The sequence below is a fragment of the Colobus angolensis genome, unplaced genomic scaffold (genome assembly GCF_000951035.1).
Source record: "Colobus angolensis palliatus isolate OR3802 unplaced genomic scaffold, Cang.pa_1.0 Scaffold57, whole genome shotgun sequence".
NCBI lineage: Eukaryota > Metazoa > Chordata > Mammalia > Primates > Cercopithecidae > Colobus > Colobus angolensis.
The window spans coordinates 9180291-9203817 of record NW_012119265.1 but is presented as its reverse complement, the minus strand read 5'-3'; the positions used below and the strand labels follow the sequence as shown (position 1 = coordinate 9203817).

At 38.7% G+C, this 23527-nt stretch overlaps 1 protein-coding gene across 3 annotated transcripts in view; it reads right to left on the bottom strand.

Annotated features, from left to right (window-relative positions):
- The window catches only part of MNAT1 (MNAT CDK-activating kinase assembly factor 1), a 246477-nt gene extending 226125 nt beyond the window's left edge, over positions 1-20352 (bottom strand). For all 3 annotated transcript variants that reach the window (XM_011961940.1, XM_011961941.1, XM_011961942.1), the window contains exon 1: positions 20143-20352. In XM_011961940.1, coding sequence (XP_011817330.1) covers positions 20143-20231 — 89 coding nt within the window. In that variant the 5' untranslated portion in view covers positions 20232-20352. The remainder of the gene's footprint in view (positions 1-20142) is intronic.
- Between the last annotated feature and the right edge of the window lie 3175 nt (positions 20353-23527).

The following is a 23527-nucleotide window of genomic DNA, read 5'->3' as shown; positions in this document are numbered from 1 at the left end:
TTCTAGTCTGTGTATGTGTGTGTGTGGACAATAAAGAAAAAATGCACTAAAATACTGCAAAATCTGGAACCGCATTTAGATAAAATTTTCAAAGTGGCTTGAATACAGTCTATATATTGATGTAACTTGGAATTATCACCAAAAACTGAGGAAAGAGGTAAATGAGAGTAAGAAACTGTCAGATCAGTATGTATTTCCATCTCAAACACCAATCCCTCTAGATATAACAAAATAAATTACTCCCTATACCATTAGTTTTAAACAGGAAATTTTCAGCTTCTTAGAACTCTATGTTATGTTTCTGAACAACTTCTGCAATACCAGAAAGTTGCATATGATTTCTTAAGACTAACAAGTCAAATAGCCTGTTCTCGCTCAGTGAAATTTGAGAGCCAGTCACTTGGGAACTCACAGCTGATGACATCTTAAAAATCAAGTTCTAGTCCAGGTCAAATACACTAATGGTTTAACCAAGCCAAAAACTAAATTCAAGAGAAACTGTAGGCTACTACTTAAACTGGAAGTGAATATCCTGTTGTCATTTACCTCCAAATACAAGAGAGCACAATTGATTTTGCCCAAAAATATGCAAGGGCATTTATACATTTTAAAAAGAAACTACATGACATCAAAATAGACATGGCTCTATTTTGTAAAACACATCTCTGTATTAATAATTAAATCCCCAAAAGACTACAACTTTAGGCCACAAGTATACAGCCAGAAAGAGCACATGAATGACACCTGTGTGAGTCAAATGATATCTTCCCAGTAACACTAAAACTTTATACTTGCTTTATTTTCATTTTAATTGATTTGCAGTTGGCAGAAGTTCCTACCACTTACATCAAGATTTTTCCATCCTCCAGCTTAACTGTTAAATTGTAAGCAATCCATAAGACACTGTGAAGTATAAAAATATACTATTTTTAAAAATTCTTCCATGATTACTCTTGAATATTCAGCCTCTTTAGTAATGGGAAAAGCACTTGTTAGCTCATTTTCTATAAAAGTTGAGAATTTCACATACAATAACGTATGTTCCAAGAGTAACAAAACATTATCTGAACTTTTCCAGACACGTGTAGCATACGCCAAAATGCAGAAGTTCTATTTTAAACTTTTTTCAATATAACTCTGTCTTGAATGCATTTGTGTTCAACAAATGTGTGTGGTTGCTGCGCACTATCACTGAAACTTTCCTTAATGACATAGACACATCATTATGAACAGAGGTTCCCACACTGCACTATACGTAAGTTAACAAAACTCAACCTTTGTTATCCCACAGTCCATTAAATAGGCTATCAAATAATTTAAGCACAATGAAATAAATAAAAAGTCTACTTTTCCCCAAAAAAAGACAAGTATTTACATTTTAGAAGCATTACACAATGGCATCACATCATGTGCATATTTACTTACACAAATTCACTTATATATGTTCAGCAAAAAGAGACATTTTTAGAAAGCAGTCCCATTTCCCCAGCCTGTCCTCAGTGACAATCTCTATACCCCAGAGTAATCATAAAATGAGAGACATCACTCTGCTGTTCCCTGTGTTGCACTCAGTTTCAATGCCTCTCCTAGGACAAGCGTCTTACTGGACTATATATGACAGTGTTTAAAGGAAGTCTTTTCAATATAATGCCAAAACAAGAGCCAATTATTTCATCTGGTGTTCAGGTGGGGAATACTGATTTATTACTATGCTGGAGGGAAAACTGGCTGCGCTACGTTTAATGAAAAATTATTTACCCATATGGACAATTTCTGATCTCTAATATTAAGGGTAATCTTCACCATATTTTCTGCTTTACATGACTTTAGAATACAAATTCCAGGCTGAGTGCAGTGACTAGCCTATAATTCCAACACTTTGGGAGGAAAAGGCAGGAGGATGGCTTGAGCCTAAGAGTTCAAGACCAGTATGGACAACAAAGCCTGACCCTGTCTCTACAAAAAATAAAAAATTAGGCCAGGCGCGGTGGCTCACGCCTGTAATACCTGCACTTTAGGAGGCTGAGGCGGGTGGATCATGAGGTCAGGAGATCAAGAACATCCTGGCCAACATAGTGAAACCCCGTCTCTACTAAAAATACAAAAATTAGCCAGGTGTGGTGGCACGCGCCCGTAGTCCCAGCTACTCTGGAGGCTGAGGCAGGAGAATCACTTGAACCCGGGAGGCAGAGGTTGCAGTGAGCTGAGATCGCCCCACTGCACTCCAGCCTAGGCGTCTAAAAAAAAAAAAATTAGCTGCGCACGGTGGCACATGCCTATAGTACTAGCTACTTGGGAGGCTGAGGCAGGAGGGTTCCTGAGCCCAGAGGTCTGAAGTTACAGTGAGCCATGATTATGCCACTACGCTCCAACCCAGGTGACAGAGTGAAATTTTGTCTCTGGAAAAAAAAAAAAAAAATACATATATACAAATTCCACATAAGATTCAACTCCACTGCATTATTACTTACAGAAACAAATCTATTAATAAGGTAAAAGTATTTTTATAAAGAATTAGTTCCTCAAATTGCTATTTCATGCATTATAGAATGTAATCCAGACCTTAGAGAATCATAGGAAGCTTATAGGATTCTCACTAAAAACACTAAATTATTATCACATCTTACATGATATTAAAATGTTTAACTTTATACAATACTACTAGATTCCCCCTTGATAACTTCTGAATAAAAGTAGTTTATGTGCCTCTGAACAAAAACCACTGCTCTCTCTCTAACGACAATGGCTTGTTGAACATGGGCCCTTAGAAATTTCTCCCGATTATTAAAAAAAAAAAAAAATCCCTAATATGTGTACAGCTTTTGGCAATGTGCCTTTTGTTTTAATAAAGATGAAGGGATTCTATTAGTTATCTGTTGCCGCATAACAAAACACCACCAAGCTTGACAGCTTAAAACAATAAACAATTTATTATCTCACAAAGTTTCTCAGTGTCAGGAATCCAGGAGCAGCTTATTTGTCAAGATGTCAGCTGAAGACAGGACTGGGACTGAAGACTAAGATGGCTCACTCACTTGGCTGTTAGTAGAAGGCCTCAGTTCTTAACCACATGGAACTTCATAAGGCTGCTGACGACAATTAAACTGTCTTTCATGACAGCAAGTTGCCCAAGAACATAGAGAGTAACCACATGGAAAGCCACAAAGTCTTTGTTAAAGACCTCACCTTGGAAATGAGAAACGTCTACCATATTCGATTGGTTTATACAAGCAATCCTGATACAATCAGGGAGAAACTAAGCAAGGACATAAAAAGTAGGAGACAATAATCATTGGGAGCCCTCTTGGATTCAGGGTATTCCAGTGATAAATACACATATGTGGTTGGTGTGGTTTTACATATGGCCACAAATTCTTTATACTTCTTTCATCAAAAGGTGAAGCCCAATTCCCCTTACCCTGAATGTAAGCTGTATTTAGGACTCTGAACAAACAGAATGCAGCAGAAATGATGGTGTCTGAATGATGTTCACAGAAGACATTGTGGCTTCTGTTTGTCTCTCTCTTGAATCATCCACCAGAGGAGAGGAAAGCTATTGTGTCATGCGAACACTGAAGAAATCCTTAGGTGAGGCCCATGTGACAAAGAACTGACACCTCTAGCCAAAAAAAACTGAGGACTACTGACAAAAACCACACGAGTGAGCTTAATACAGTCAGCCCTCCAGCCCTCCATATACGTGGGGTTTTGCATGCTGTGAATACTGTATTTTCAATCCTCATTTGTTTTTTGAAATCCACATATAAGTGGACACACACACTTCAAACTCATGTTGTTTAAGGGTCAACTGTCTATCCTCCAACTCCAGTCAAGCCTTCAAATGAATAGAGCCCCAGCTGAATCTTGATTGCAATCTCATGAGACACCCTGAGCCAGAACTACCCAGCTTAGCCATGCTCAAATTCCTGACACACAAGAACCATGAGAAAATAAATGTTTGTTATTTTAAGCCATTTAGTTTTGTGATAATTTGTTAGACAGCAATAAATAACTAGTGCAGACTGGGTGCGGTGGCTCACGCCTGTAATCCCAACACTCTGGGAGGCCGAGATGGGTGGGTCACCTGCGGTCAGGAGTTCAAGATTAGCCTGGCGAACATGGCAAAACCCCGTCTCTTCTAAAAATACAAAAATTAGTCAGGCATGGTGGCACACACCTGTAATCCCAGCTACTCAGGAGGCTGAGGCAGGAGAATTGCTCTAACTCAGGAGGCAGAGGTTGCAGTGAGCCAAGATCATGCCACTGCACTCCAGCCTGGGCGACAGAGAGTCCATCTCAAAAAATAATAACTAGTGCAATGGTAGAGTAACATGATTTCTTACAAAATTAATTACTGTGTCAAAAATTAAAACAGCATTCTCCAAAGTGTTGTTTGTCTGCTTTGAGACAGAGCCTCACTCTCTCACCCAGGCTAGAGGATAGTGGCACATGCATAGCTCACTGTAGCCTTGACCTCCTGGGCTCAAGCAATCCTCCTACCCCAGCCTCCAGAGCAGCTAGTACTACAGAGCACACACACACAAATAAGAAGGTAAAAATTAAAAGAACTCCTCTGTGAAAGTACTATGTACAATTTTTTTCTTTTGTCAAAAACATTTTTAAATATTATATTGTGGCATCTTTTCAATAAAACATAATATACATCCTTAAAATAAATCTATTTTAAAATAAACTTTTTTTAAAAATGTAAATATTAAAAATTATATTTCTAATCCCAAAGAATATAGATATAGATCCTTAAATGGTCCTCACATGTGCTCCAATAGATCTCAAAAATATAGCATCTGGCATGTCATACTTCATAAATCCTATCACTTTTGAAAGCTTTTTTGTCCCATATGTTCTATTCCAAATCCATTCTATATCAATAGCAAGAAATAAGATCAAATAAAACAACATATTTTGGTAACATTATCTGAAACAGCACCAAAATATGATGATTTCTTTAGAAACATGTTAGTTAACACCAGAAAGAAAACACACTAGAACTACTTATAAAGAAATTATATTTAATTTTGGTAAATTTCAAGATATTTATATTTTAATGAGATGAATTGTTTGTAAGTAAACCAGTTAGTACTAGATGCAGTTTGCTTCAGTTACGTGAAATTAGAATAGCAAGTTCATTAAATATATATAAATCAGTGGTGCAGAGGCACTGCACCATATTGATGGAGGCTTCATTAATTTTCAATGATATAGCCACTGTCATATTTGTGTTCTAAAAAAACTAAGTGAGGTATACAATCACTTGTCCTCATCTCAAAATTCTTTTTTACATATTCCAACTTAGTAAATGAAAAGAAAACCTAACACTCCAAACATTTCTGATAAAGTCTGTTAAATTTTACATTTTCTTATCTTTTTGTAGAGAATATATATATTTGTACATGTAAATAATGTATATTTCTGTAAAAATAAATATGAAAAATAAAAATACTATAAAATAAGTTGTCCTACAAATCATTTCACTGCATCAGCAATACAATTCATTTAGGCTTCCTAGTTGGCATCTGATTATACCTCAAAAACCAAATATTATGTCATTGTTTATATATCATCAATAAAAAATCAAGATGTGGCAAATACAGTATCAGGAAAAATATCATTATTGAATATTTAAAGATGCTTTTTATCATGTTAGCACCCTAGAAAATAAAATAGAAAGAGAGAATTGTTCTCAGCAGATCAAAATGATTTTTAATATTGTAGTTTTTTCATCTTATGCATGAGTTTGAGTTACAATCCAGTTGCATTACAGCAAAAAAAAATTATTTAGCCAACCAGTAATCAAAATATAATTGAAAATTAACTTTGAAATTTAATTTCTGACTGGGATTTACACACAAAAAAAGAGACTGGAGCTGTCCAGGTGGGCTATGCAACCATATATTCTTTCTTAGACTTCAGTTTCCCCATCTGATTAAAAAAAAAAAGGTGGAGGGAGACCTAAAATATAGCTAGAAGGATGTTTGCTAAGCTCCTTCCAAATTTAAATTAAGTCTGTCAACTTCCTATCAATCCTTTTAATAAAATAAATAGCATTTTGTAAGCTGTACTTTTGCACAAGCTTTCATACTAAGCCTGAGAGCCAAATCAGACATCACATTCCACTTTCCTAAAGGGGCTAATATTTAGATAATTTCTCTTCAGTGGCTGCTTTAGACAAAACCATTTCCGTATTTGGAACCACGTACATTTGTATATTTGGTATCACCCAAACATTTTTGTTCCCTTGATGCTAACTTTGCAAAACCTGTACCCAACCAACCAAAATGATTTGCTTCCCCAAAGGACCTTTTCCTAAATCAGCAGAACAGCTAAAATTAGGCTGCAAGATTTCAGGTTTATGTTTCTTTAGCAAACAGTAACTTAAAAAAAAAAATAGCTTATTTAACAATAAAGCCCACTTTCACATCTTAATTACAAAGAATATTTTTATAACTATAAACTTTTCTTTTCTTCCTTGTGAAAAAAAAAAAAAGCCAGGCGCGGTGGCTCATGCCTGTAATCCCAGCACTTTGGGAGGCCGAGGCGGGCTGATCACGAGGTCAGGGGATCGAGACGATCCTGGCTAACATGGTGAAACCCCATCTCTACTAAAAACATACAAAAAAGATTAGCCGGGCTTGGTGGTGGGCGCCTGTAGTCCCAGGTACTTGGGAGGCTGAGGCAGAAGAACGGCGTGAACCTGGGAGGCAGAGCTTGCAGTGAGCCGAGATCACGCCACTGCACTCCTGCCTGGGCGACAGAACGAGACTCCGTCTCAAAAAAAAAAAAAGCAGAAAGAAAAACTAATTTATTTTTAATGACTCAAAAGAAGAGCTAAGACACTATAAAAGAAAAGGGGGCAGAAGCCATGTCTGCCACATTCACTGTTGTTTCCCCAGAACTGTATTTTCAACCCTCTTAGACCACAAAATTTACCTAGATAGAGAGTATAAAATACTGATCCCCACCCCGAAAGACTATGGTAGGGCCCAGAAATCTGCATTTTAAAGCAGCACCCCAGATGATTCTTAGGATGAGGTAAGTTTTGGAATCACTGGCTGGAAAATTTATTGAGTGTATGAGAAAGACTGCAAATACATTTATTAGTAAACACCAACAACTAGTAAATTACTGTTGTCTTATTTTTTCTTTGAAAATAGGCTTGGCCGGGCGCGGTGGCTCAAGCCTGTAATCCCAGCACTTTGGAAGGCCGAGACGGGCGGATCACGAGGTCAGGAGATCAAGACCATCCTGGCCAACACGGTGAAATCCCGTCTCTACTAAAAAAAAAAAAAATACAAAAACTAGCCGGGCGAGGTGGCGGGCGCCTGTAGTCCCAGCTCCTTGGGAGGCTGAGGCAGGAGAATGGCGTAAACCCGGGAGGCGGAGCTTGCAGTGAGCTGAGATCGGGCCACTGCACTCCAGTCCGGGCGACAGAGCGAGACTCCGCCTCAAAAAAAAAAAAAAGAAAATAGGCTTAACACATTTGAAACCTGAAGAAAATCATTAAAATCTCATTTAATTTTCACTCAATTATTCTCATTCTATTTGCTGTCTCAGGAACAAGCTGCTAAGTAAACTGAAAATAAATTGCCAAAAGAGTCCTGAAACTTAAGCTAAAAAACTGTATTTTTTTGGACATAGAATACTGAAAATAACTCTGTATGGATTATAGAGTAAATTTACTTGAATTCATAGATTTACTTGAATTCTTAAATTTACTCTAACTGTGCCTCATCTAATCTTCACAGTAAAGTATCACTACTAACTAGTGAACCCACCGTACAGATGAGAAAAAGTTTTAACAAGAATCACTAATTTTCCCTAAATCTCACAGCTAATAATAAGTAGCAAACCTAGGATTCCAACCCAGGCAATCATACTATCAGTATATATTTGTTAGACATAATATTTTTATGCCCACAGCAGAAAAAAAGTAATGAGAAAAAATCAATTCCATTTTTATATTTGTATCCCTAAAGGAAACTAATGAACTACTATTTTAGATCCTTACAGAATAAAATAATTTGCAATTTAACAAATAAGTTTGAACATCCAATAGATAGATTCACCTGTTTGACCCTTGGAATACAAGTTTGAGAACATAATTTCCATGGAAAAGAGAATGTTCATGAAGCCAAAGATGCTATGAAACTTTCTGATACCTGCAGGTAGAAATCTGGATAGATTTCCTCCAAAATTCAAAACTATATATAGTCGTGCACTACACAAGGACATTTTGGTCAAAGACAGACCACATATACAATGATGTCTGTTCCTTAAGATTATAATACAGCTGAAAAATTCCTATCACCTAATGACTTCATAGCCATCCTAACATCTTAGCACAACACATTACTCACCTGCTTACGGTGATACTAGGGTAAACAAACCTACTGTACCACCAGTCATATGAAAATATAGCATATGCAATTATGTACAGTGCATAGTAGTTAATAATGATAATAAATGACTATGATATTGGTTTGTATATTTACTATACTATGACTTCTTAATCCTTATTTTATAGTGTACTCCTTCTACTAATTAAAAAAAAAAGTTAACTGTGAAACAGCCTCAGCAGATCATTCAGGAGGTATTCTAGAAGAAGGCATTGTTATCATAGAAGATGACAACTCCATGCATGTTATTGCTCTCGAAGACTTTCCAATGGGAAAAAACGTGAGATGGAAGACAGCGATATTGATGATCCTTGACCCTGGGTAGGCCTAGGCTAATGTGTGTCCTACTGTGTATGTTTGTATCTTCGTTTTTAATGAAAAAGCTAAAAAAGTAAAAACAAAAATAGGGCCATGTGTAGTGGCTCACGCCTGCAATCCCAGCACTTTGGGAGGCCAAGGCGAGAGGATCACTTGAGCCCAGGAGTTCAAGCCCAGCCTGGGCAACATAATGACACCTCATCCCTACTAAAAATCAAAAAAATTAACCGGGCATGGTGGTGCCAACCTGGAGTCCCAGCTGTTCAGAAGGCTACAGCTGAAGGATTGCTTAAGCCAGGGATGTCATGACTGCAGTGAGCCGTGATCATGCCCCTGCAGTTCAGCCTGGTTGACAGAGTGAGACCCTGTCTCAAAAAAAGGAAAAACTAAATTTAAAATATTTTCTTTTCTTTTTTTTTCCCCCGAGACAGTCTCGCTCTGTCACCCAGGCTGGAGTGCAGTAGCGCAATCTCGGCTCACTGCAACCTCTGCCTCCCAGGTTCAGGCAATTCTCCTGCCTCCGCCTCCCAGTAGCTGGGACGACAGGTGTGTGCCACCACGCTCGGCTAATTTTTGGTATTTTCAGTAGAGACGGTGTTTCACTGTGTTAGCCAGGATGGTCTCGATCTCCTGACCTAGTGATCTGCCTGCCTCAGCCTCCCAAAGTGCTGGGATTACAAGCGTGAGCCACCACTCCTGGCCTTAAAATGTTTTCAATAGAAAAAAAGTTTAAGTCTTATAGAATAAGGACATAAATAAAATATTTTTGTATAGCTGCATAATTTGTGTTTTAAGCTAGGTATTACAAAACAGTCAAAAAGTTCAAAAAAAGAAAAATGTATAAACTAAAATTGTTACCATAAGCTAGGGTTTATTATTGAAGAAAGAAAATTTTTTATAAATTTAGTGTAGCCTAAGTGTACAGGGCTTATAATGTCTACAGTAGTGTATAGTAATATCCTAGGCCTTAACATTCACTCACCACTTACTCACTGACTCACCCAGAACAGCTTACAGTCCCACAAACTCCTTTCATGGTAACTGCCCTATATAGGCGTATCATTTTATCCTTTTTTACTGTACCTTTTCTATGTTTAGATATGATTAGATACACAAAAACCATTGTGTTACAACTGCCTACAGTACTCAGTACAGTAACACACGTTACACAGACCTGTAGCCTAAGAGCAATAAGCTATACCATATAGCTTAGGTATACAATAGACTATACCAGGTACTATACCATAAGCACACTGTATGATGTGCACACAGTAAAACTGCCTAACATGAGTTTCTCAGAATGTATACCCATCATTAAGACATAATTTTGGGCAGGGCACGGTGGCTCACGCCTGTAATCCCAGCACTCTGGGAGGCTGAGGCAGGCGGATCATGAGGTCAGGAGATCGAGACCATTCTGGCTAACATGGTGAAACCCTGTCTCCACTAAAAATACAAAAAATTAGTTGGGCGTGGTGGCAGGTGCCTGTAGTCCCAGCTACTCAGGAGGCTGAGGCAGGAGAATGGCCTGAACCCGGGAGGCGGAGCTTGCAGTAAGCCAAGATCGCGCCACTGCACTCCAGCCTGGGCGACAGAGCAAGACTACATCTCAGAAAAAAAAATAAAAAAAGACATAATTTTGTGTGTGTGTGTGTGTGTGTGTATGTATATATATATGAAATAAATCTTTAAAAAGGATTCCCAGTGTAGAAGAGAATTAGAGGAGAGTAGAAATATTGCAAATAATATAATCACTAAATATCTTGTAAACATAGTTTTAAAGAACTATAAGTTACGCTCAATAAGAAAAGTAACTAAGTATATTAGCATGCTGCATCTTAAAGACTGAAGTACACTAGGCCGGGCGCGGTGGCTCAAGCCTGTAATCCCAGCACTTTGGGAGGCCGAGATGGGTGGATCACGAGGTCAGGAGATCGAGACCATCCTGAGCTACACGGTGAAACCCCGTCTCTACTAAAAAATACAAAAACTAGCCAGGCGAGATGGCGGGCGCCTGTAGTCCCAGCTACTCGGGAGGCTGAGGCAGGAGAATGGCGTAAACCCGGGAGGCGGAGCTTGCAGTGAGCTGAGATCGCGCCACTGCACTCCAGCCTGGGCAACAGAGCTAGACTCCGTCTCCAAAAAAAAAAAAAAAAGACTGAAGTACACTAATAGTCATTTCTGATCAAACAAAAAATATGTATTAGAGTCATATAATAAGCAATCTGTAATGAAATATTCATATTCTGCAGAGTGATCAGCACCATCCCTCACACAGGGAAAAAACAATTACAACTAACACAAATAACTAAATAACTAAAACTTTATTTTATGAAAGAGTTTTATTGATGTTGTAAGGTCAAAGAAAAGACTACTGACTACAATGGTTTTTTCTTTTTTTCTTTTTTTTTTTGAGACAGAGTCTCACTCTGTATCACCTAGGCTAGAGTGCAGTGGTGTAGTCTCGGCTCACTGCAACCTCCGCCTCCCTGGTTCAAGCGATTCTACTGCCTCAGTTTCCCGAGTAGCTGGAATTACAGGCATGCCCCACCACGTCTGGCTAATTTTTTCTATTTTTAGTAGAGATGGGGGTTTCACTATGTTGGTCAGGCTGGTCTCGAACTCCTGACCTCGTAATCCACCTGCCTCGGCCTCCCAAAGCACTGGGATTACAGATGTGAGCCACTGCACACAGTCAATAATTTTCTAAGTAACTATTAAATTACCCAAATTTTAAGAGCTCCAAGGGGCTGGATGCTATCTATTATAAACAAGTGAACAAATCAAAGTTAAATGGCTGGCCTAGAACTCGCTAGTCTATGGTGAAACTAGAGCCTAGATTTTCTAACTTGAGATTTGGTATTCCTTCTACTCCTCAACCTGTCTCTTGATAATTAAGATACATGCAACACCAACTCTTACATATGTGTGAAAGCACAAACTACCTCCCCTTCAGAAGAATCTTGAGATATCTTCACTGTAATTACCAGTCAGAAGACAGGAGGCATCAATTCTCTAGCGCTGTTCTGCATCATTATACTGCTAATCAACCTCAAAACACTCCATTAAAAGAAAACAATGCTTACAAAAGTATTAGGGAAGGAGCTGAGGTAGTAAAAACAAAAAAGTAATCAGAACTGTACAACAAAAAAGAAAATGTTAACAGGGCACTGCCAATTTCGAGGTAAAGAAAATAAACTGGGGCCGGGCGCAACAGCTCATGCCTGTAATCCCAGCACTTTGGGAGACCAAGGTGGGAGGCCAAGGTGGGAGGCCAAGGTGGGCAGATCACTTGAGTTCAGAAGTTCAAGACCAGCCTGGGCAAGATGGCCAAACCCCATCTTTACTAAAAATACAAAAATTAGCCAGGTGTGGTGGCACACACCTGTAATCCCAGCTACTCAGGAGGCTAAGGCATGAGAATTGCTTGAACCTGGGAGGCAAGGTTGCAGTGAGCCAAGATCACACCACTGCACTCCAACCTAGGCAACAGAGCGAGACTGTCTCAAACAAAAAAGAAAAGCAAGAGGTACACTGGGAAACTGGGAAAAATCTGCAAGACTACAGGCAGAAGTAAATGCCTTAATAATAGTGAGGCTAGCTTTCGCTAACAAATATGACGGAGTAACTGATGCCAGACTAGCCTTCCCACCAGGAGCAACCATAAAATAAAATGCATAATACAACTTTTTACAGGCATTAGACAACAGGCAGGACAGGACATCCCTGAGAGATAGGAAACTCCCTACAAATTGCCTCAGCTTTCTATCTGGGAAAAATTGCCATGACCATGCCTGGCAAACAAGAGTTTAAGAAGGGAATAGTGATTGTGCTCAGTCAAATAGGCAGAGATCAGAATGCAGGGTAGCTGATGTGGCTGAAATCCACAAGGCAGAGAGGCTAGAAGACATGTAGGATTCCCCCATAAATCCCTGGCCAAGAAATAGGCTGCACATGTGTAGGGCAAAACTAATCAAGGCTTAAAAGAGAGTGGTTAAGAGAGGAAAATACACTGGAGTTGAGGAATACTGGGTATACTTAGAGCTCCCACCAGCCAAAGCAGAGAAACCACATTAACACCTTGTTAACAGCTCAGATATCCAGCTGAGATACCAAAAATGCCTCAACTAAGAGTAAGAACCACATCCTAGAATAAGGCATACACTAGGTGCACACTTAAAAAGACTAAAATCAAGCCCCAACAAGTTTTTGAAGGGATTAAAAATGTGAGGTTGAGTTACACTAAAGGAAGGAAACAATGGGTTCTCCACATATCATTCTAGCAAAGAGTAAAACCAAGCCTACACAAGTTCAAAGTGATCTGCCAGTAAATGAACTACCTGCAAGAATTTTAAAAATCAACACTTTTCACAAAAAGACAAAATCCAGAATTTCTATAATGTATCACTGACAATTAAAAAGTAGTAAACATGCAAAAATAAAGAAGAAGAAGAATGTAACCTGCAGTCAATAGAAACCAACCCTGAGATGGCTGGGCGTGATGGCTCACACCTGTAATCCCTGCACTTTGGGAGGCTGAGGCACGCAGATCACTTGAGCTCAGGAGTTTGAGATCAGCCTGGGAAACATAGCAAGACCCTGTCTCTACTAAAAATTTTTAAAAAGGAAAAAAAAATCCTGGGCGCGGTGGCTCACACCTGTAATCCCAGCACTTTGGGAGGCCAAGATGGGCGGATCACGAGGTCAGAAGATCGAGACCATCCTGGCTAACACGGTGAAACTCTGTCTCTACTAAAAATACAAAAAATTAGCCTGACATGGTGGCGGGTGCCTGTAGTCCCAGCTACTTGGGAGGCTGAGGCAGGAGAATGGCATGAACCTGGGAGGCGGAGCTTGCAGTGAACTGAGATCGCACCACTGCACTCCAGCCTAGGCAACAGAGCGAGACTCCATCTCAAAAAAATAAATAAATAAAATAATAAATAAAATAATAAAATAAATAAAAATTAGCCAGGTGAGGTGCCATGCACCTGTAGCCCTGGCTACTCAGGAGGCTGAGGCAGGAGGATCATTTGAGCCCAGGAGTTATACTACATGGCTTAAAAAAATTTTTGTAAGTAAATGAATGGAAAAAGGCATACTATCAAATAGTAAGCACAAGAAAACTGACAGTGCCAAATTATTATCAAATAGAATCTTCAGGAAAAAGTGTATTACAAGAGATAAAGAGGGCCATTTCATAATGATAAAAGGAGAAATGTATTAGGAAGGCATAACAATCCCAAATATGTACCTAAGAAGAGAGTTCCAAAACACATAAAGTATGACAAAACTTACAAGAAAAACTGACAAATCTATAATCATAGTGGAGTAATTCATAAGATGAGTAGATAAAATAAATTAATAAAGATACAGAAGATCTGTGTAATGCTATCAACCAAGATGGGTATGGTAGTATATACCACATTTATAACTTATACTACACTACACCCAACAACCACAGAATGCATATTCTTTTCAAATGTACAATGATTGTTCACAAAGACAGGCCATATGCTGGACCATAAGTAAGCTTTCAAAAAACTTCAAAAGACTGAAATTTTATAGAGTTATGTCCTCTTATGACAATAGTAAATTATAAATTAATATCTAGAATGTCCCTTTTCTAAATCTTCCACCTAGAATAAGTGCCTTTTCCTAATTTTCTACCCAGAGGGGGCTCTGTTTCTCAATTTGCACAAAGGTACTGAATAAGATCAGTACATTAAATGACTTAATACCACTTATCATTCTTATCAACAAATAAATTCAAACTTAATCTGATAAAACTTTTAAACATAACTAACAATTTAGAGGAAATACTGAGAACAGAAGAACATATTTAACAATATCACAAAGATGCAATAAGCAAAATTCAGACTCTTCAGGATAAACTATCCAGTAACATTAGTAAATGAGAAATAGGAGAACAGAAAAAAAAAGGGAAAAAAGAAAGAGAAAGATCTTAAGTAACTGTCGCAAAATATTGTCTTTATATATCAGGATGGTAGGTACTTGATTTTGCTTATCTTGTGCTTTGTGTCTTGTGCGTGTTTAAAATGAAAAAAGTAGATTTAGCATGTAAAATTTCCAGAGACAAGTTTTGCCAAGAATGGTTGGGATAGAAATTAATTTTTTTTTTAAGACAGAGTCTTGCTCTGTAGCCTAGGTTGGAGTACAGTGGTATGATCTCAGCTCACTGCAACCTTCACCTCCCAGGTTCAAGTGATTCTCCTGCCTTAGCCTCCCAAGTAGCTGGGATTACAGGCAAATGCCACCACACCCGGCTAATTTTTGCATTTTTAGCAGAGAAGGGGTTTCACTATGTTGACCAGGATGGTCTTGAACTCCTGACCTCAGGTGATCCACCCGCCTCGGCCTCCCAAAGTGCTGGGATTACAGGCATAAGCCACGGCATCCAACCAGAAATTAAATTATTAAAGCCTGTACTTTAATGAGAATTAGATACCACCGCCTCCATATAATTCTATATGCCTTCAGAACGGAAGGCCCATTTCTTGAAATAAATGGCCTGATAAAGAAAAAAAACTATCATTTTCTGTAATTAAGACAATGTTCATCCTTGAACAGAAAAAAAAAAAACATGAAATCCAATCTTCTTCTATATGCATACAATCAATTCATTTGTGCATTTGCTAGATTAAATTGATAAGTAGAGAAATATCCTTCTTCAATTGCAAGCAGCTAAGACAGAAAGGTATTCAATAATGTTTCACCTCTTTTCTCTCATCTCTGCTCCTGTATTTTCTCCCTTAAGTAAAACTCCTAGTTAATTTTTCCATAACCCTATAATTCCTTTTATGAAGCACTACTCCTACTCACTTTATCACTTGCCTCCAGAAAGTCTTCGCTACTTGAGGACACGAAAAAAAAATAAGTTAATAAAATCCTGTGGAAGCCAGTCTTCAAGATAGCCCAATGATATTCACACTCTTGGTATTCACACTTTTGTGTGTACTCTCCCACATTATAACACTACAATACACCAGGGGTGATGGTATATCACTTCTATCATTAGGTTTTAAAAGGCTCTGCAGCTTCCAGTTCCCTTCCTCTCTCCCTTTCTCTCTTCCCCGCTCCATCTCCCCAACCTTCCTCACCTCTGCTCATATCACTAGTTCTGGGAGAAGCCATGTCATAAGTAGCCCTATGTAAGAGTCCATAGGGAAGAACTGAAGCCTCCTGAAAAGAGCCACATGAGTGACCTTGGAAACAGATACTCCAGGCCCAGTCAAGTCCAGACTGCAGTCCTAGCCAACAACTTGACTACAACATGGTAAGACTGAGCCAGAATCATTCAGCAAAATAATTCCTGCTCCTCTCAAGCTAACAAGCGTATTATAAAAATGCCTATATTCAATCCCATGAAATACATGCTATAAAAACTCAACGAAGTATCAAAAAAATTTTTCATTAAGAGCCAAGATGAGGTCGGGGACAGTGGCTCACACCTGTAATCTCAGCACTTTGGGAGGCCGAGGCGGGCAGATCACCTGAGGTTGGGAGTTCAAGACTAGCCTGACCAACATGGAGAAACCCCATCTCTACTAAAACTACAAAATTAGCCGGGCGTAGTGGTGCATCTCTGTAATCCCAGCTACTCGGGAGGCTGAGAAAGGATAATTGCTTGAACCTGGGAGGCGGAGGTTGCGGTAAGCTATCTCGCCATTGCACTCCAGCCTGGGCAACAACAGCAAAACTCCATCTCAGGCTGGGCGTGGTGGCTCATGCCTGTAATCTCAACACTTTGGGAGGATGGAGGTGGCTGGATCACCAAGTTAGTAGTTTGAGACCAGCCTGGCCAACACAGTGAAACCCCCATCTCTACTAAAAATACAAAAATTAGCCGAGCATGGTGGCATGCACCTGTAATCCCAGCTACTTGGGAGGCTGAGGCAGGAGAATCACTTGAACCTGAGAGATGGAGGTTGCAGTGAGCCGAGATCATGCCACTGCACTCCAGCTTGGGTGACAGAACAAGACTTCGTCTCAAAAAAAAAAAAAAAATCCAAGATGTTTTTCTGATCAGATGTTTTTCTGATCAGAAAAGCATCTGATCAGATGCTTTTAAACATCTTTTAAAATGCAAGATTTTAAAAAATACTATTACCCAATATAGGCAATAGGAATCTCCATACAGTTGCTGGGAATATAATTGACAAGATCTTTTTTTTTTTTTTTAAGATGGGGTTTCCCTATGTTTTCCAAGTTGGTCCCGAACTCCTGGGCTCAAGCAATCCTCCCTTCTCAGCCCCCAAGTAGCTAGGATTACAGGTAGGCACAACCATGCCTGTCTTGACATAATCTTTTTTGAGAACGACTGGGCCTTATTTATCAAATTTAAAAGCCAGAAACTCTGACCCAACAATTCTACTACCGGACATTACCCTGTGATTTTTACCTGTTATATCTTATGATATACTGGCCTAAGTGCTCAAATATACATATGTATATATATATATGCATATTTATGGATGGTTACTCCAGGGAAAAACTGGAAAATTAAATAAATATTAATTTTAAAAATTTGGGTAAATATAGCCGGGCGAGGTGGTGGGCACCTGTAGTCCCAGCTACTCGGGAGGCTGAGGCAGGAGAATGGCGTAAACCCGGGAAGCGGAGCTTGTAGTGAGCTGAGATCCAGCCACTGCACTCCAGCGGGGGCGACAGAGTGAGACTCCGTCTCCAAAAAAAAAAAAAAATTTGGGTAAATAAATTATATTTGAACAATGGACTACTATCAAATGGTTAAAAGAGAAAAACATATGCATATTGATCTAGAGAGATTATCCAATATACATAATGAAAAAAGCAAGGAAATATATACATATTTACACACATATACATGTTTCTGCTATATTCCTGTTTATGCTAAAGGAAGAAAAAGTTTTCTACCCAAACACACCCATGTTTACATATGCCTAGAAAATATCTGAAAATATACACAAACAACCTAAAAGTTGTCACCTCTGGAGAAGTGAACCACAAAATTTTTTTTTTTTTTTTTTTTTTTTTTTTTTTGACAAGGTCTGGCTTGGTTGCCAGGTTGGAGTGCAGTGGCACAATCTCAGCTCACTGCAAGCTCCGCCTCCTGGGGTGAACCACAAAAATTTTTACCTTTCACTTAATAATTTAGGTTGCTTTTATTATTGTTTATATAATTTTAATTTTTTTAATGATTGCCAAAAAAATCAGTGAGTTCTCTCCTCCATTCAGAAACAGTAGTGTGTTAGCCTAGATTAAAGTACTTCTTTAAAAGTACTAATTAGATAGACAACATGCTAAAGCAAATTACAACAGAGTCGTTATAATCAAAGCTGTATTTTCATGTTTTATAGTGTACCGAAATCATTTAAAGCTAATCATTATTGTGCAAGTATTTCATAGCAGGCCAAGTAAGTCCTGTTTTAATTTTATTTCTACTTATCACCCATGCCACATGCAAAGAATATTAATAATAAAATAGCCAATATATAGTAAACAAATATTATGTGACAGAAACTCTACTAAATATCTCTAAATATTTTACATATATTATTTAATACTTAAGGACCATGATACAAGCAGCACTATTTTCTCTATTGTACAAACAAGAAGAACTGCTAACAAAGAGTTAGTCATTTGCCTAAGGCCACAGAGCCTGTAAAAGAATGTGAAATCAGACAGGCTCATTCCAAAGCTTGTTCTCTCAGCCAGTATGCTACAGCCTTTTACTCATTTTGTTCACATTTCAAGTCAAAAAAGGACTGTAAAATGTAGCCTGTTATCTAACAGGTTAGCAAATTAATCAGACTAAATGCAACACCAGAATGAATTAGACAAAAGTCTTAACTCTTAGACCTTAACAAAAAAGGCTGAGGACACAACAAAAGCAATTTCAGTTAAAATAAATATTTTATAATTGCCTAATGAAAATGCCATTTATGTTAACTGAAATTGTATAATCTTCCCTGAATGCTAATTGCTGCTAGGCCAGAAAATTACATTTAGCATCCTTCTGGTAAATTACATTTAGTTAGCATCCTTCCCAAAAAAACAAACTCTCTTTCCTGTTCCACTTTCCTGTTTCCACTATAAAAAACCCGATAAAGAAAAATGGAGAGAAATTGAACGAAATCTCTCTAAAAACAGTCTATCTACAGTGTTTTCCATATAGAATTCCCTTTTCCATGCATTCTTCTTGATTACTTTTACCTTCTAATCTTAAACCATTCAATCACAGCTCTACTATACTTCCTTTCCAGAGTAAAGCAAAGGAAAATAAAGATTAGAAAAGTTAAGTAAGCTAATAAATCCCATATAATAATTATAGCTACAGATAATCATGCAATTTATGCTTACCTGAAGACCCTGTCATTGCTCGACATTTTTGTCAGCATTTGGGGGTTGCGAGGAGACCTTGTCTACACACTATAGATTATCCATTATTTTCTGCCTCCAATAAACCTCAAAGAAACTACAGGAATATGTGCTCACCATTACATAGCACCTTTTTATCCCAAAGTGCTTTCTAGAACCACCTTCACTAAACCACATCTGACAAGAAATCTGGCAAGAAACACTTTGACCAATTCCTGTTTCAAAATACACAAACTCAACCTCCCTCCTTCTACCCCCTTCCCTTGAAAATGGGCGTTCTAAAGTCAGACTTCCTGGGTTCCAATTCTCTCAAGGCCCACTTAATAAGGGACCTTGAGCAGTCTCGATTTCCTTCCCTGTGAAATGGAAATACCAGTACCTACTTCATGGGACTGTTGTAGGAATGAACTGAGATAATTCATGGTAAGGCGCTTAGAACACTGCCTGGCACAAAATGTGCACTCAAATGCCAGCCATTATTATATCTTCAAAATTAACTACCTAGAGTCCGGGTTTCCTTCATTTTAATGATGGCAGTCTAACCGAACTCCATCAGGACAAGTGAGCATACACATAGGGTTTTTTAATTAACTCATACAATAAATAGCAGCAGTATGTACTCAAGCAAATTTTAAGTTTTCATAGCACTTTCGCACTTTTTCAATAAAAACATTTCATATGAAATAAACACTCCAATCCCCCACGCTTTTAATCAGCGATGTCTAGAGCCCAGTAAACAACCCAAAGCCTGGAAATACAGTCGGGATACTACTCATTGACTATGGAGGAGGGAACCTGACAAACTGCTGGGAGCCACACTAAGAACCCGCAGTTCAAAGCATGCCAGAGCCGCTCGGGGCTAGCGGCTACAGTCCATTTAGAGCCACAACGCCGTCTTTTCCCATTTCCTCCCCAATGTTGAAACTAACAACGCCCTTTGCTCCCACTAAGACGAGGCCTAGCATCTCCCGGCCCTCTCCTCCCACCCAGCGCGTCTCTCCCCCAGGGAATCCACTGCCGCCCAACTCACAGAGTGTGTCCGCACACATTCACCATCAGCTTCAAGGAAGGGTTCCGATATTTGGTGGTCTTACACCGAGGGCAACCCTGATCGTCCATGGCGGTTTCCCTCCTACAGACTCCCCCGGGCGCCTGCTTCAGCCACAGCCACCTTACAAGCCCCCTCAGACGCGACCAAGCAGGTTCCTACCAACAGGCGCTTGGCAGAGATGGTCCCTTCACGAAAGAGCACCGGCCAGGGGCGAGGCGCTGCAACACAAACGTTCCGGCAGTCAGTTCCCCGGTCTTGCATCTAGAGCTTGGTCTCAGCCTTCCGTAAAGCAACTTAATACCTTGAATTTGACAGGGGAACTTTTAAAATGGCAAATTAAACACAAATCCTTATCTCCACGCACCCAGTTGCGTTTTTCAAGGTACTGTGTCACAATTAGGAAGATAAATTCCATCTTGTTCTGTCTGGAAACATTCCCATGATTTCAAAGATTTATGAGCGGAGTACTTACTTTCTTTTGGACCACTTAGTAGCCTGTGCTTTATACTTCTTTATAATTGCATAGTCATGTAAGCTCGGCTGATAATATGCATTCGCAGATGCAAAATTTGAAAAAGCTATCTACTCCCACATCAGACAGTATTTATTTCCCCCAAATACCTAGGATAAAATCATATAAGAATACATACAGAAGAATTTTGTTCAGCAATTCCAAGATCTGATAGCCTGAATATCTATGTAAATTGTAAACCATGTTCATCACATTTATCAAGAAGGCAAATTGAAGTCTGTTAACAGCTCTATTAAATAATAAACTTTCCCACTGTAAAGGACACATCTTATTCATCTCCAAAATAAAGATTTGTTGATACTTAATAAGTAGACTAAGTGAAGAATTAATGAATGACTATCAAGCAATAGTGTAATGTGAAAATTTTAGTGTCATTTTTGTAACCACCTTCACCTGACCCAAACTCCATCAGAAGGCAACATGAAAACAAGATTTTTCAACTAATCTCATGCAATGAATATGAGCTATAAACATTTATAGTAATTTTAACTCATCATAGAACTTGTGTTCTTTTCAATAAAAACATAAAAAGGAACATTCCAACTCACATTTTTAAACAGTGAACCTGGTAGGCAACCCAAAACCCAATACAGTTGGGATTTCCATGGGTATGGAGAGGGACGCTGACAAACAGCTGGATACCACACCCAGGAACCAGCAGATCAAAGCAGGCTGTGACAGAGCTTTACATTAGTATGAAGACATCAAGGATTCATCTAATAAATAAAACATATCATCTCTTTGATCATAATATTGTTCCTCAACAGGAGTTAACCAAACGTAAACTTACTAAAATAGGTAACACAAAATACTATGCTACTATGCTGACCTGGAGGCTTATTATGCTGCTGCTATTGTCTTATTGAAAGACCACATCCAGACCAGTTACAAGATTCAGAGTGAAGCTCTTCAAGAACAAAGGCCACTCTAGTACTTTATATTTTAACAGAACAGGAAACTTCTGTTGAAAGAATGAATATGTTATATGTGCAAATAAAATTTGTAGCCAATACTACATTGAGGTCATCCACTCAGATGGCATTATAGTTTAATGCCACTAGGACAGTTTTTGTTTGCTTGTTTGTTTTGAAACAGGGTCTCCTGTTGCCCAGGCTGGAGTGCAGTGGCCCGATCATAGTTCACAGCAGCCTTGAACTCCTAGGCTCAAGTCATCCTCCCACCTCAGCCTTCTAAGTAACTGGGACTACAGGTGCTAGCCACCAGTCCCAGCTAATTTTTTTTTTTTTTTAAGAAATGGCATCTCACTATGTTGCCCAGGCTGGTCTTGAATTCCTGGGCTCAAGCAGTCCTCCTACCTCAGGCTCCCAAAGTGCTGAGATTACAGGCATGAGCCACCATGCCCAGCTATCCAGGACAGTTTTAATTATGTCTTTGAAGATCAGACCCCAACCACATTGTGAAGTGAATTGCTTTTCCCTTCTCCCGAAACTTAAGATTAAGGCAAAGAAAGCACTAAAGATTGTGAGAAGTAGCATTGCTGCAAGCTTTATCCTTTTTCTAGGTGGGAAACTACTAACTTGGAAGGATGGTAGTAACAGCTGACTTGGAAATCTGTCAGATAAGCTTTACTTATGGACCTAAAGACAGTAGAAAATAGCACTTACAGATTTGGTCTCTAGTACTAAGAGAGCTGAATTCAAGTGCTGGCTTTATCACATGATTTATATGACCTCAAGCCTCAGTTTTCCCAATTCTAAGTTCAGGATAGTACTTGTAAAGAATAAAAGATACTTCATTTAAAGTACATAGCATAAAGTAAGAGCTTAGTAACTGCTGGCCATTATTAATAGTAGCATTAGTATAGTGGCAGTAGTATTATCTAAAAGAGGCAGGATAATACAATAACAAGAGCCCAACCTTCTTTCACATCAGTCAGACCTGTGTTTGAAGAAAATTTCCGATCCTCCCTTACCTCAGTTTCCTTCCTGCATATAATACACTTCATTAAATTGCTGTAATATTCAAATTACATGACATAGACATATATAAAGGCCCTACTACATTAGGGCCTCATACATTACAGAAACTCTGAAATGCACATCATTATCACTGGTGGGGATCAATAACATGGAATGGTCAGAGCTTTGAGGAGGAAAGCACTGACAGCACCAGGTTCTTAATTAAAATGGAACTTCAGCTTATGTAGAAAACCACCAAACTCAAGTTTCCTACATTTCTTTTTTTTTTTTTAGGAGAAAATAATTTATCACCCATAATATATAATTTTGAAAGATTAAAAACACATGCATCTCAACACAAATTTTATTTAGGTTCTTTTTTTTTATCATTGTACTTTAAGTTCTAGGGTACATGTGCACAATGTGCAGGGTTCTTACATATGTATACATGTGCCGTTTTGATTTACTGTACCCATTAACTCATCATTTACATTAAGTATTTCTCCTAATGCTATCCCTCCCCCATCTCCTCATCCCATGACAGGCCCCAGTGTGTGATATTCCCTGCCCTATGTCCAAGTGTTCTCAGTGTTCAGTTCCCACCTATGAGTGAGAACATGTGGTGTTCGGTTTTCTGTCCTTGTGATAGTTTGCTCAGAATGATGGTTTCCAGTTTCATCCATGTCAATACAAAGGACATGAACTCATCCTTTTTCATGGCTGCATAGTATTCCATGGTATATTTGTGCCACATTTCTTAATCCAGTCTATCAATGATGGACATTTGGGTTGGTTCCAACTCTTTGCTATTGTGAATAGTGCCGCAATAAACACACGTGTGCATGTGTCTTTATAGCAGCATGATTTATAATCCTTTGAGTATATACCCAGTAATGGGATGGCTGAGTCAAAT